This window comes from Elephas maximus, chromosome 23 (genome assembly GCF_024166365.1).
Source record: "Elephas maximus indicus isolate mEleMax1 chromosome 23, mEleMax1 primary haplotype, whole genome shotgun sequence".
NCBI classification, from domain to species: Eukaryota; Metazoa; Chordata; class Mammalia; order Proboscidea; family Elephantidae; genus Elephas; species Elephas maximus.
In genome coordinates, this window is record NC_064841.1 from 64,778,032 (window position 1) to 64,792,719 (window position 14,688).

Below are 14,688 nucleotides of genomic sequence, written 5' to 3' on the forward strand. Positions count from 1 at the left end.
CCTCATTGGAATCAGCTTTGGGCTGATGCTGATATTGACTCTCCTCTCTCCCCCTGAAGTTAGAGGAGGTCTGACGCCATGCCGTTTTTACAGGTAGTCTCTGTGAGTTTTCTGCGTCATTTTAGCTAATCACCAAACCACTGAGGGTAGTGACAGCCAGCAGGGCCTGGCGTCTGCCTATTTCACAGTAGATAGACAGAGTCCTAACTTGTGAGGAACCAGCTTTGGGTGGCTGGTGGACAGAACAGAGCTGTGCAGGCAGTCGTTTGTAAAGAACTAACTCTGGGTGACTACAGTAAAAGGGAGAAAACGCCACATGGGTGACTGATGTCAGACATGGAGAAGTGGGGAAGCAGGGATGTGAATTATCTACACATTTTGGGGAACGGCTTTGTGTTGATTATTACTTAAAAGATATAATCAATGATTACCTTGGGAGAAACAAGTTATGAATGATAGTTATATTGACTGTCTTAGGTTGGGTTCTCCAGAGAAACAAAATAAGTGAAGCATACACACCCACATATATATATACACACACACAGACACACACATATATATGGAGAGAGAGCGAGAGATTGATGTATCTCAAGGAAATGGCTCATGCAGTTATAGAAGCTGGCAAGTTCCAAGTCTGTGGGTCAGGTATCAGGCTGGAGGTTCTCATGACTCACATAGCGACAGGCGCTGACGAACTTAAGATTGGCAGATCAGATTGCAGGCTGCTGGCTCACAGGCTGTGGAGGCCAATGAATTCCAAGACTGGCAGGTAAGCTGCTGGCTCAAGTCCCCAAAACCAGAGGTCAGATGATAAGCCAGATACAGGATCCAGAGCAAGAGCCTTGCTGGAACATCCATTTATATACTGGAGGCAGGCCACACCCCCAAGGAAACTCCCTTTCAACTGATTGGCTGCTCATAGCAGATCTCAAGATGGAGTTGATTACGCCATTACATAATTACCTAATTACATCATTATGTAACTGCCAAACTACATCAAACTGCCAAATCACTGAGAATCATGGCCCAGCCAAGATGACATACAACCTTAACAATCACATTGACAAACCTCCGGGGCCTTTTGATTTAAATCAAAAGTATACTATGATGGTCCTTGATTAACAAGAATACTGAAGTCTGGAAACCTGAAGAAGGACATCATGCTTGGTAAAGTAGGTTATCAAAAAAGAGGAAGACCCTCTACAAGATGGACTGACACAGTGGCTGCAACAGTAGGCTCAAGCATAGCAACACTGTGAGGATGGCGCGGGACTGGGCGGTGTTTCGTTCTGTTGTCCATAGGGTCACTATGAGTCAGAACTAACTTGATTGCACTTAACAACAACAGAATCAAAATAATTTGTAGAATATTATTGTACCAGTTTTAGTGATCATTAGTTGGGTATCTCAGCGATCTTTATTCAGGAGATGGGAGCAGTGAAGCACAGCTGGGGAGATGATTGGTAAGTCTGCAGAAAAGAGTTAAGATAGCAGGTCTGAAGTAGCTGTTTCTAGATGGGCCTCCTTGCAAAGTTGGCCCATGACTGGTGTCGATCTTGGGAGTAGTGGTTCCATGGCTTCTTGACTTATAAGGGTAGCTCATTGTGCCTAGGATGTGGAAATAATGTGGTTTATGCTAAACATCTGCTTTCCTTCTGTAGTCTGGAGTTTTGATACGTGCTAGGTAGAGGGTGCCTTCGTGACCAAAACCAAATGAAACCCATTGCCGTCAATTCGATTCCAACTCATAGTGACCCTATAGAACACAGTAGAACTGCCCCATAGAGTTTCCAAGAAACAGCTGGTGGATTTGAACTGCTGACCTTTTTGGTTAGCAGCTGTAGCACACCGTAGCTCTTAACCACTGCACTACCAGGGCTCCCCCCCTAATAAAAACCTTGAGCACTGAATCTCCAATGGCCTTCCCTGGGCAGAAACATCATACATACGCGTTTTTGTTGGTGGGGGAAGAGTGTGTTCTGCGTGACTCCTCACGGGAGGGAGACAGTGTAGTAAGGAAATCTGTACATAGATTTGTGCAGACTCTGTCTGTGTCTGTCCTTTTTGATCTTGCTCTGCATCTTTACTGCATTGCTGTAATAAATCTTGATTATGAGTACAACTATATGCTGAGTCCTCTAGCAAATTTCCAAAAGCGGGAGTGGTGGTAAGGACCTTGACCTAGGAAGAAAGCAGTAAGCCCTACAAAAAAAAAGGAAGTCTGCTTGTTTGTTAGTTTTTACAGTTGAGGTGGGTTGCTTGTGATTAAGAGGTTTCCCAGGATGTAGGAATTTCATTTCTAACACTGGGATGATTGGTCACCCTAGACTTGACCTTGGGAGAAATTTTATTTTCTTGTTAACTCTGCAGCTAATTTCTTCTCTGTCTAGTTTTACAGACTAATTATTAGAAGATTTGATATTTACTCTTTTAATCCCAGGTTGTTTCTTTTTTTTTCCCCCAGAAGCAACATGGTAGGATGGGTGGGAAAATGACAACACAGGAAGTCAGACAATCAAGCTTTGAATCCTGGCTCAACTGTGGCCACTGTGAGTCTCAGTTTCCTCATATGAAAAATGGGAAATGAGGACAACAATAACCACCTCGCAAGGGAGCGTGTGTGCATAATTTTTGCAAGGATCAAACGGGCTCTTAAGTGTGAAATTATCAAGCAGAGATCCTGATACATGCCTGGCAAATGTCCATTTCCTTTTTAGTGAAAGGATTATGGACACCAACATGAGAGATTAGGAGTTTAGGGGATAAAAATCTGAATTTTCAGAGATGTCATTACAGCTCTTTTGGAATTTACCATGCTGCAGAAACGGCTTGGTGGCGATGTCTAACCTCCTTTAACTTCACAAGGGGGAAGGAGAATCAAGATTAAGAGCCCAAGACTGATTCCTGTGAGGCAGAGGTCAGACATGCCCACCTTCTTTACCAATTCTGACACCAACCATCCCCCCACAGCACTCTCTACTTCTCTCCTGGGTTCAGTAATTCATTGGAATGGCCACACAGAACTCACAGACCATTTCACGATTATGGGATTTATTAGGGAAGTAACAAGTTACAATTCAGGCTCAGGAACACTCAAGGATACAGTTCTTCCATCAGGACAGCCTCTGGTTTCCAGCCATGCTCACAGGCACACCTCTCCCTGGCCCTCAGTCCCTGACCAAAGGGACTCAGCTTTCTTGCTCTATGGGCTGGGAAGCCCACTGTGCCATCTCCTGTGGGTCTCACCTTCCTTGGTAGTGGTGGAATCTTTCCTGCCCCTGGCGAGGCTCATTTCAAGCCCGGTGGTATGGCAAAACTGACCAATCCTCTCGGTGGGCCACAGTTACCCTATCACACAGTCCCACCCAATCACTTGGGTGAAAGTTACAAGACCATGGCTAGAAAGGCCACACACACAAGTGATCCATCACACTGCACACGCTATAACACACTCTAAGTCATTCCTGGCTTGGTAACTTTCTCAAGGTGACTGTGTAGGAGAGGTACATAGTGAAGAGCAGAGCGCCTGATAGTATTTATAGGCAAGATGACCTGATGTCTGAGATTTGCTTTAAAATACTCCAGCAAAAACTGAAAAAAAGGGGAAACAGATGAAACAAGACTGACAAAAAGTTGATTTGTTGAAGCTACGCAATGGGCACATGGGTGTTTACTACTTTCTTTTGTGTAGGTTTTAAATTTCCCATAGTCAAAACAAAACCCGAGTCCCTGAAGACAGTCAGAGCTGGGTTCAAATGCCAGCTTCACCATTTATTAGCTGAGCGACTTCACATCTCTATAGTTTTTAGTTTCTCAAAATGAGAATAATATATGTTCTGAAGATTTTTGTATAAATCAGACAAAACCTGAGGCATCTAGTACGACATCTATTGTACTAAGAAGGGTTCCTGCTTGCAAGCAACAGAAACTGAAGTTTTGGCTAATTCCCCTGGTATGCAGATATTAAGTGACAGACGTAGGATTCGAACTCAGATATCAAGGTCTAGACCTAGAGCTTTTACTGTTAACTACATTTGTCCGAAAACTTATCTAGGTTTGGTCCTTTGGAATTTACACTTTCAAATATATATATAGAAGCATAGTTTGCGCGAGTATCTGGAATTTAGGACACTCATGATTCCAGGTTGGCTGTGGGGTGACGGGGCAGTTACGGGGTGGAGGTGACTCGCTGACGTTAATTCGAAAGCTGCATGTTGACTGCTAGGTGGACGCTGGTGTCATAAGGGGTTTACCCCAAACAGGCCCCGATAAACTCTCGCCAGAGCTCAGGCGTTTCTTCCCAGTCTTTCCCAACCAGGGGGCCGGATCCGGCGGCCGGCCTTCCTCCCCTCTCCCCGCCTCCCTTCGGGCCCTAGCCCGCGCCCGCCAGAGCCCTGGCTCCCGGCTCCCGCGGCGCCGCGCCATCTCCTTCGGGCGCCTGCCTCCGCGAGGCAGGGGGCGGGGCTGAGGAGCTGCGGCTCGTGATTGGCCGAAGCTCAGGGGCTCCCCTTCTCCGCCCCCTCGGCGGGGTCAGAGGTCAGGCAGAGCGCTGTCGGCAGGGGCGGCAATGGCGGGGATCTGGGTGGGCGCTGTGTCGTTGGTCGCGAGCGGACGGCGCGGTCCGCGGCCGTCGCAGCTGCTGATGCGCAACGCGGTGCTGTGGAGCCTGAAGGTGAGGGGCGACGGGCACCCTGGCGGGCCTGGGCTTCACCTGGCCTCCGGCCCCGCACCGCCTCTCGGAGAGCCGAGTCCAGGCTCGCCCCGGCTCCGGCTTCCCGGTCGGTTCCCCCTGGAGCCTCCGGGCCGGCCGGCCGGCGTCGCGCGACCCTCACGTCCGTCCCCGCGCGGCCCCGCGCGCGGCCCGACCCGGCGTCCGCCTTGACGTGCGCCCCGGACTGCCGTTCTCACGCCTGGGAGCTCGCTGCAGCTGTGGCCCGTTTGGCCCGTTTGGCCCGTGGAGGGTGGAGGGGCTCGGGAGGCATCCCTGGAGCGGCCGTAGCCATCCGGCAGTAACGTATTTCCTCAGACTGCAGTTCTTGTGCTTTGGATGTCGGCCTGCTCTTCAGCTTTCCAGAGCGATTATAAGTGCTATGGTTTCCATTTTCGTTTGCCTGTTTCAGCTTGTTTGAAGGAATAGTATGAACTGCTGCTGGAGTAAAATTAGGGTTATGAGTTTATCTTAACTTTCAAAATATGATGTTGATATCAGTTTTCCTAGTAAATTTTACGTTTGCGTTGAGAGCCTGTTTTAATTGTATTATATCACAGTATTAAAAAACCACTGCCATCCAGTCAATTCTGACTCATGGCTACCCTATAGGACAGGGTAGAACTGCCCCATAGAGTTTCCAAGGAGTGTTATATCTATGTGAGGTAGCAGTATGTGCAAAGGTCCTGTGGCCTGAGGGAATGACAAGTTAAAAGAACTGAGAAAAGTCTATGAGGCTCTGGTGCAGAGAAATGAGGAGTCAGACCATATGGGGTCTTGTAGGTCACCTGCGGGGTTTGATCCTTATTTTAAGAGCATTGGGAAGCCACGGATGTTGGAGGTGGGAGGGTTGACTGATATATTTTCGATTGGAGGGGCTAAGAAAGGATGTAGGAGACCTGCTAATTGCTTGGATTACAGCAATGGTTGATACTTGTGAGAAATAAACTAACAGTTCATTGCCTCACCTTGCAGGTCCTACAACCGCTCTTATTTATTGCTATTGTTGTTATTATTTTACTATTGTAAATATTTTGTTGGAAGGATATTTGTCATTTTGAACAGGGTACTTTGAACATAATTTATCCTTGTCTTGATGACTCAGGATCATCAACTATTAGAATATAGTGGTACGTTTGGGGAGTATTGAGATGTGTTCCGCTGCTGGCCTTCTGCTTAGTATCTTTAAATTAAAGGGTTCTGAGTTCAGGTATCTGCTTTTTATAGCTTTCCTGGCTCATGTTTATCATATGTCACTTATTGTTGCTGTAAACATGACAGCACTAGCTGCCCTGTTTCTCTCCGTTTCTAATTTGTTGTTGTTAAGGGGCTTCTCGTATTAAAATTTATTTACATCTTGGTGTAAATGATTAATGCTGCTAACCAAAAGGTTGGCTGCTGGAGTCTGCCTGGAGGCACCTTAGAGAAAGGAGCTTCTGAAAAATCAGCAGATGAAAGCCCTATGGAACACTGTTCTCCCCTGACACACGAGGTCACCATGAGTTGGAATTGACTCCTTGGCAGCTGGTTTTTACTTTATAATTATATAAGCTTTGATTTTTCTCATCAGGATTTTTTTTAAAAAATAATTTTTATTGTGCTTTAAGTGAAAGTTTACAAATCAAGTCAGTCTGTCACATATAAGCTTATATACACCTTTCTACATACTCCCATTTACTCTCCCCCTAATGAGTCAGCCTGCTCCCTCCTTGCAGTCTCTCCTTTCCTGACCCTTTTGCCAGTTTCTAACCCTCTCTACCCTCCCATCTCCCCTCCAGACAGGAGATGCGAACACAGTCTCTAGTGTCCACCTGATACAAGTAGCTCACTCTTCGTCGGCATCTCTCTCCAACCCATTGTCCAGTCCCTTCCATGTCTGATGAGTTGTTTTCGGGAATGGTTCCCGTCCTGGGCCAACAGAAGGTTTGGGGCCCATGACCTCTGGGATTCTTCTAGTCTCAGTCAGACCATTAAGTCTGGTCTTTTTATGAGAATTTGGGGTCTGCATCCCACTGTTCTCCTGCTCCCTCAGGGGTTCTCTGTTGTGCTCCCTGTCAGGGCAGTCATCGGTTGGGCCGGGCACCATCTAGTTCTTCTGGTCTCAGGATGATGTAAGTCTCTAGTTCATGTGGCCCTTTCTGTCTCTTGGGCTCATAGTTATCATGTGACCTTGGTGTTCTTCATTCTCCTTTGATCCAGGTGGGTTGAGACCAATTGATGCATCTTAGATGGCCGCTTGTTAGCATTTAAGACCCCAGACACCCCACTTCAAAGTGGGATGCAGAATGTTGTCATAATAGAATTTATTTTGCCAATTGACTTAGAAGTCCCCTTAAGCCATAGTTCCTAACTGCCCGCCCTTGCTCCACTGACCTTTGAAGCATTCAGTTTATCCCGGAAACTTCTTTGCTTTTGGTCCAGTCCAGTTGAGCTGACCTTCCGTGTATTGAGTATTGTCCTTCCCTTCACCTAAAGTAGTTCTTATCTACTAACTAATCAGGAAATAACCCTCTCCCACCCTCCCTCCCTCCCCCCCTCATAACCACAAAAGAATGTGTTCTCAGTTTATACTATTTCTCAAGTTCTTATAATAGTGGTCTTATACAATATTTGTCCTTTTGCCTCTGACTAATTTCACTCAGCATAACGCCTTTCAGGTTCCTCCATGTTATGAAATGTTTCACAGATTCGTCACTGTTCTTTATCGATGTGTAGTATTCCATTGTGTGAATGTACCATAATTTGTTTAACCATTCATCCGTTGATGGACACCTTGGTTGCTTCCAGCTTTTTGCTATTGTAAACAGTGCTGCAATAAACATGGGTGTGCATATATCTGTTCGTGTGAAGGCTCTTATTTCTCTAGGGTATATTCCGAGGAGTGGGATTTCTGGGTTGTATGGTAGTTCTATTTCTAACTTTTTAAGAAAACGCCAGCTAGATTTCCAAAGTGGTTGTACCATTTTTCATTCCCACCAGCAGTGTATAAGAGTTCCAGTCTTTCCGCAGCCTCTCCAACATTTATTATTTTGTGTTTTTTGGATTAATGCCAGCCTTGTTGGAGATGGAATCTCATCGTAGTTTTAATTTGCATTTCTCTAATGGCTAATAATCGAGAGCATTTTCTCATATATCTGTTAGCTGCCTGAATATCTTCTTTAGTGAAGTGCGTGTTCATATCCTTTGCCCACTTCTTGATTGGGTTGTTTGTCTTTTTGTGGTTGAGTTTTAACAGAATCATACAGATTTTAGAGATCAGGTGCTGGTCGGAGATGTCATAGCTGAAAATTTTTTCCCAACCTGTAGGTGGTCTTTTTACTCTTTGGGTGAAGTCTTTAGATGAGCATAGGTGTTTGATTTTTAGGAGCTCCCAGTTATCTGGTTTCCCTTCGTCATTTTTAGTGATGTTTTATATTCTGTTTATGCCTTGTGTAAGGGCTCCTAAGGTTATCCCTATTTTTTCTTCCATGATCTTTATCATTTTAGTCTTTATGTTTAGGTCTTTGATCCACTTGGAGTTAGTTTTTGTGCATGGTGTGAGGTATGGGTCCTGTTTCATTTTTTTGCAAATGGATATCCAGTTATGCCAGCACCATTTGTTAAAAAGACTATCTTTTCCCCAATTAACTGACACTGGGCCTTTGTCAAATATCAGCTGCTCATATGTGGATGGATTTATATCTGGGTTCTCAATTCTGTTCCATTGGTCTATGTGCCTGTTGTTGTACCAGTACCAGGCTGTTTTGACTACTGTGGCTGTATAATATGTTCTGAAATCAGATAGAGTGAGGCCTCCTACTATCTTCTTTTTCAGTAATGCTTTGCTTATCCGAGGCTTCTTTCCCTTCCATATGAAGTTGGTGATTTGTTTCTCCATCACTTTAAAAAATGTCATTGGAATTTGGATCGGAAGTGCATTGTACGTATAGATGGCTTTTGGTAGAATAGACATTTTTACTATGTTAAGTATTCCTGTGCATGAGCAAGGTATGTTTTTCCACTTATGTAGGTCCGTTTTAGTTTCTTGCAGTAGTACTTTGTAGTTTTCTTTGTATAGGTCTTTTACATCTTTGGTTAGATTTATTCCTAAGTATTTTATCTTCTTGGGGGCTACTGTGAATGGTATTGATTTAGTTATTTCCTCTTCGATGTTCTTTTTGTTGATGTAGAGGAATCCAAGTGATTTTTGTATGTTTATCTTGTAACCTGAGACTCTGCCAAACTCTTCTATTAGTTTCAGTAGTTTTCTGGAGGATTCCTTAGGGTTTTCTGTGTATAAGATCATGTCATCTGCAAATAGAGATAATTTTAGTTCCTCCTTGCCAATCCGGATGCCCTTTATTTCTTTGTCTAGCCTGATTGCTCTGGCTGGGACCTCTAGCACAATGTTGAATAAGAGCGGTGATAAAGCGCTTCCTTGTCTGGTTCCCGTTCTCAAGGGAAATGCTTTCAGGTTCTCTCCATGTAGAATGATGTTGGCTGTTGCCTTTGTATAGACGCCCTTTATTATGTTGAGGAATTTTCCTTCAATTCCTATTTTGCTGAGAGTTTTTCTCATGAATGGGTGTTGGACTTTGTCACATGCCTTTTCTGCATCAATTGATAAGATCATGTGGTTTTTGTCTTTTGTTTTATTTATATGGTGGATTACATTAATGGTTTTTCTAATATTAAACCAAGCTTACATACCTGGTATAAATCCCACTTGGTCATGGTGGATTATTTTTTTGGTATGTTGTTGAATTCTATTGGCTAGAATTTTGTTGAGGATTTTTGCATCTATGTTCATGAGGGATATAGATCTGTAATTTTCTTTTTTTGTGATGTCTTAACCCGGTTTTGGTATCAGGGATATGGTGGCTTCATAGAATGAGTTAGGTAGTATTCCATCATTTTCTATGCTTTGAAATACCTTTGTTTAGTAGTAGTGGTGTTAACTCTTCTCTGAAGGTTTGGTAGAACTCTGCAGTGAAGCCGTCCGGGCCAGGGCTTTCTTTTTGTTGGGAGTTTTTTGATTACCTTTTCAATCTCTTTTTTTGTTATGGGTCTATTTAGTTGTTTCACTTCTGATTGTGTTAGTTTAGGTAGGTAGTGTTTTTCTAGGAATTCATCCATTTCTTCTAGGGTTGCAAATTTCTTAGAGTACAATTTTTCATAATAATCTGATATGATTCTTTTAATTTCAGTTGGGTCTGTTGTGATATGGCCCATCTCGTTTCTTATTCGGGTTATTTGTCTCTTTTCCTGTATTTCTTTAGTCAGTCTGGCCAGTGGTTTATCAATTTTATTAATTTTTTCAAAGAAGTAGCTTTTGGCTTTGTTAATTCTTTCAATTGTTCTTCTGTTCTCTAATTCATTTAGCTCAGCTCTAATTTTTAGTATTTGTTTTTTTTCTGGTGCCTGATGGTTTCTTTTGTGCTCTCTTTCTATTTGTTCAAGTTGTAGGAACAGTTCTCTGATTTTGGCTGTTTCTTCTTTATGTATGTGTGTATTTATCGATATAAATTGACCTCTGAGCACTGCTTTTGCTGTGTCCCAGAGGTTTTGATAGGAAGTGTTTTCATTCTCGTTGCATTCTATGAATTTCTTTATTCCCTCCTTAATGTCTTCTATAACCCAGTCTTTTTTCAGGAGAGTATTGTTCAGTTTCCAAGTATTTGATTTCTTTTCCCTGATTTTTCTGTTATTGATTTCTACTTTTATGGCCTTGTGGTCTGAGAAGATGCTTTGTAATATTTCGATGTTTTGGATTCTGCAGAGGTTTGTTTTATGACCTAATATATGGTCTATTCTAGAGAATGTTCCGTGTGCAATAGAAAAAAAAGTATACTTTGCAGCTGTTGGGTGGAGAGTTCTGTGTAAGTCAATGAGGTCAAGTTGGTTGATTGTTGTAATTAGGTCTTCTGTGTCTCTATTGAGCTTCTTACTGGATGTCCTATCCTTCTCCGATAGTGGTGTGTCGAAGTCTGCTGCAATAATTGCGGAGGTGTCTATCTCACTTTTCAGTTCTGTTAAAATTTGTTTTATGTATCTTGCAGCCCTGTCATTGGGTGCATAAATATTTAATATGGTTATGTCTTCCTGATCAATTGTCCCTTTTATCATTATGTAGCGTCGTCCTTTATCCTTTGTGGTGGATTTAAGTTTAAAGTCTATTTTGTCAGAAATTAATATTGCTACTCCTGCTCTTTTTTGCTTATTGTTTGCTTGATATATTTTTTTCCATCCTTTGAGTTTTAGTTTGTTTGTGTCTCTAAGTCTAAGATGTATCTCTCGTAGGCAGCATATAGACGGATCGTGTTTCTTTATGCAGTCTGGGACTCTCTGTCTCTTTATTGGTGCATTTAGTCCATTTACATTCAGCGTAATTATAGATAAGTATTTTTTTTTTTATGTGTTTAGTGCTGTCATTTTGATGCCTTTTTGTGTGTGTTGTTGACAATTTCATTTTTCCACTTTTTTATGCTGAGATGTTTTTCTTTGTAAATTGTGTGTTCCTCATTTTCATAGTAGTCGAATTTATGTTTGCTGAGTCGTTATGAATTTCTTGTTTTTTTTTTTTTGAGTTATGGAATTGTTAGACCTCTTTGTGGTTATCTTAATATTTACCCCTATTTTTCTAAGTAAAAACCTAACTTGTATCATCCTATATTGCCTTGTTTTCCTCTCCATGTGGCAGTTCTGTGCCTCCTGTATTCAGTCCCTCTTTTTGATTATTGTGATCTTTTACATAATGATTTCAGTGATTCCCTGTTTTGAGCATTCTTTCTTTTTAGAATTAATCTTAATTTGTTTTTGTGATTTCCCTATTTGAGTTGATATCAGGATGTTCTGTTCTGTGACCTTCTGTTGTGTTGGTGTCTGATACTATTGATTTTCTGACCAAACAGTTCCCTTTAGTATTTCTTGTAGCTTTGGTTTGGTTTTTGCAAATTCTCTAAGCTTGCATTTATCTGTAAATGTTTCAATTTCACCTTCATATTTGACAGAGAGTTTTGCTGGATATATGACCCTTGGCTGGCAGTTTTTCCCCTTCAGTGCTCTATATGTGTCATCCCATTGCTTTCTTGACTGCATGGTTTCTGCTGAGTAGTCTGAACTTATTCTTATTGATTCTCCCTTGAAGGAAACCATTCTTTTCTCCCTGGCTGCTTTTAAAATTTTCTGTTTATCTTTGGTTTTGGCAAGTTTGATGATAATATGTCTTGGTGATTTTCTTTTTGGATCAGTCTTACATGGGGTTCGATGAGCATCTTGGATAGACATCCTTTCGTCTTTCGTGACGTCAGGGAAGTTTTCTGCCGACAGATCTTCAGCTGTTCTCTCTGTGTTTTCTGTTATCCCTCCCTGTTCTGGTACTCCGTCACGCACAAGTTATTCTTCTTGACAGAGTCCCACGTGATTCTTAGGGTTTCTTCATTTTTTTCAATTCTTTTGTCTGATTTTTCTTCAACTACACTGGTGTCAATTGCCTTATCCTCCAGCTCCCCCACTCTGCGTTCCAGTTGCTCGATTCTGCTCCTCTGACTTCCTACTGAGTTGTCTGATTCTGTAATTTAGCTGTTAATCTTTTGGATTTCTGAATGCTGTCTCTCTATGGATTCTTGCAGCTTATTAATTTTTCTACTATGTTCTTGAATATTCTTTTGGATTTCTTCAACTGCTTTATCGTTGTGTTCCTTTGCTTTTTGTGTAGATTGCCTTTTTTCATTTCTGAGGTCATCCCTGATGTCTTGAAACATTCTGTAAATTAGTTTTTTATATTCTGCATCTGGCAATTCCAGGATTGTATCTTCATTTGGGAAAGGTTTTGATTCTTTAATTTGGGGAGTTGTAGAAGCAATCATGGTCTGCTTCTTTATGTGGTTTGATATCAACTGCTGTCTCTGAGCCATCTATAAGATATTGTAATGATTTATTTTTATATTTGCTCACTGAGTCTTATCTTGTTTTGTTTTCTTTCAATATATGTAGATGGGCTACTAGATTGTGCTGTCTTGATTGTTGTAGCCTTTGATTCTCTTATGTCCTATGACCAGGTGGTTTGGGTTGTTACCAGATATATAAGCCTAAGAGTCCATTCACTATTCTTGAGTAGAATCTGATTTTGGGTTACCAAGTGTGTGGTGTAGACTGTGACCTATTCACTTAGAGGAGTAGTGGTGATAATTGTGTGTACCAGCTTCTAGTAGCAGCAGGAGGCACACTGCAGGGGGGGCAGGATGCTGACAGGGTTCCCCCAAGTAGCAGTGAGGTAGGTGTGTCTCTATTCCTAAAGCACTTTGGTGGGTGGGCTCTGCAGCTTTACCTTAGGCACCCAATGTATGTACCTCTACAGAATGGTAGGTGTCACTATCCTCAGACCCCTATGGCAGGAGGCTACGTGGTTTGGGTGGAGCTTCAGCCCTTGTTCCCCGTTGTGGGTCAGTGAGGGCTCTGTTTAATAGGTAGAGATATTAGAGCTGGGAAACTTGTCTTTCCAGTAATCCGCTAAAACGATTACAGTCAGATCAGTATCAGAATTGCCTTTGCATTATAATAGCCACCTTGTTCCCTGTAGGGATGAAAGCCCAAGACTGTGGATCTCATATGCTTGGCTGGAGCTGGTTCTGTATTTTTAGTCCAATTTCGGGAAGTCAGGGAAGGATTTTTGGTCCCTGGGTTTTTTGTAGCTGCTTCTCTCAGGCCAGGAGAATGGGTTAGGAAAAGACAAACAAACAAACAAACAGAACCGCAGAGCACTTCACTCTCTGGCCCAGGAAATTCCAATGAAGCTGCCTGGGAGGGGGAGGGGAGGGATCAGATAGATAGGAGACAGTAGCACCCAGGAATATAGACAAAGTTGCTTATCTTGCTTGGTGATGACTTATTTGAGATTCCCGAGGGGTGTGTAGCCTGTGTGTGTTGGCTGGGTCCAGATTGTCCCCGAGGGTTAGGCCCACGTCCTGTGCTTGTGCTGTCTCAGAATCCGTGGTCAGTTCTTCCGCTCCCAGTCCAAAGCCAGTGCCAAGGTTCCCCAGCTGGGAAGCCGCACTTCAGGCTCCAAAACCAGTCGCTGTCTCCCGGTGACTTCTCCTTGTGTCAGCCGCATCGTTGTGCTGCCTGCGTGCACTGGCTGGGCTTCTCCTGAGGTCACTTCCGGGGGCGAGGGCTGCGTCCCATGTTTCTCCATCTCAGGAAGCCATGCTCAGCTCCCCTGCGCCCAGTCCAAAGCCCGGTGCCAAGGTTTTCTAACGGGGACGCTGGCTCCAGGCTCTGAAAAGAGTCGCTGCTTCCCCGTGGCTACTTGTTCTCTCATTAGCTGTGTCAGTGTGCAGCCTGCTTGTGCAGGCTGAGTCTCTGTCACTCAGGTCAACTCTTTAGATATGTGTTTGATGGCCAGGGTTCATAGATTGTCATGTATGTAATCGATTCACTTGTTTTTCCGAGTGTTTGTTGCAAGAGGGATCCAAGGTAGCTTCTACCTAGTCAGCCATCCTGGCCCCCCAGGATTTTTTTTTTCCTTCCTTTTAATTGTGTTGGCAGAGACTGTGTCTTGTCTGTTTCTGTGTTCTTAGCACAATGTTTGGCAAAATAGGTGTGAAATGTGTGACTATAGTGATTGGAATAGAGTTATGTTTGTACTGGCAAAGAATTCCTCCTTGAGGTGGAAAGAATCCCGGAAGTTCATAAACGCATAAGGGGACTTCAGCTGCTTCTTTGCTTGTCGTAGTGTTTTCCTTCTATGAACTTCAAATGTGCTTCACTGATTCTAGGTTTGTGGTAGAACCTTTTGAAGATTTTTAACCTCTCCTACCCTCCTCTGGAGCCCTGGTGGTGCAGTGGTTAAGAGCTATGGCGAGCTACAACTGCAAATCAAAAGGTTGGCAGTTCGAATCCGTCAGCTGCTCCTTGGAAGTCCTATGGGGCAATTCTGCTCTGTTCTGTAGGGTCGCTATGAGTTAGAATGGACTTGAGTTTTTTTTTTGGCAGCAGGGAAA

At 43.1% G+C, this 14,688-nt stretch overlaps 1 protein-coding gene across 4 annotated transcripts in view; it reads left to right on the forward strand.

Annotated features, from left to right (window-relative positions):
* The first annotated feature begins 4,541 nt into the window (after nt 1-4,541).
* PCCA (propionyl-CoA carboxylase subunit alpha) overlaps nt 4,542-14,688 on the forward strand; it is a 534,561-nt gene continuing 524,414 nt past the window's right edge. For all 4 annotated transcript variants that reach the window (XM_049867227.1, XM_049867229.1, XM_049867228.1 and 1 more), the window contains exon 1: nt 4,542-4,672. In XM_049867227.1, coding sequence (XP_049723184.1) covers nt 4,568-4,672 — 105 coding nt within the window. In that variant the 5' untranslated portion in view covers nt 4,542-4,567. The remainder of the gene's footprint in view (nt 4,673-14,688) is intronic.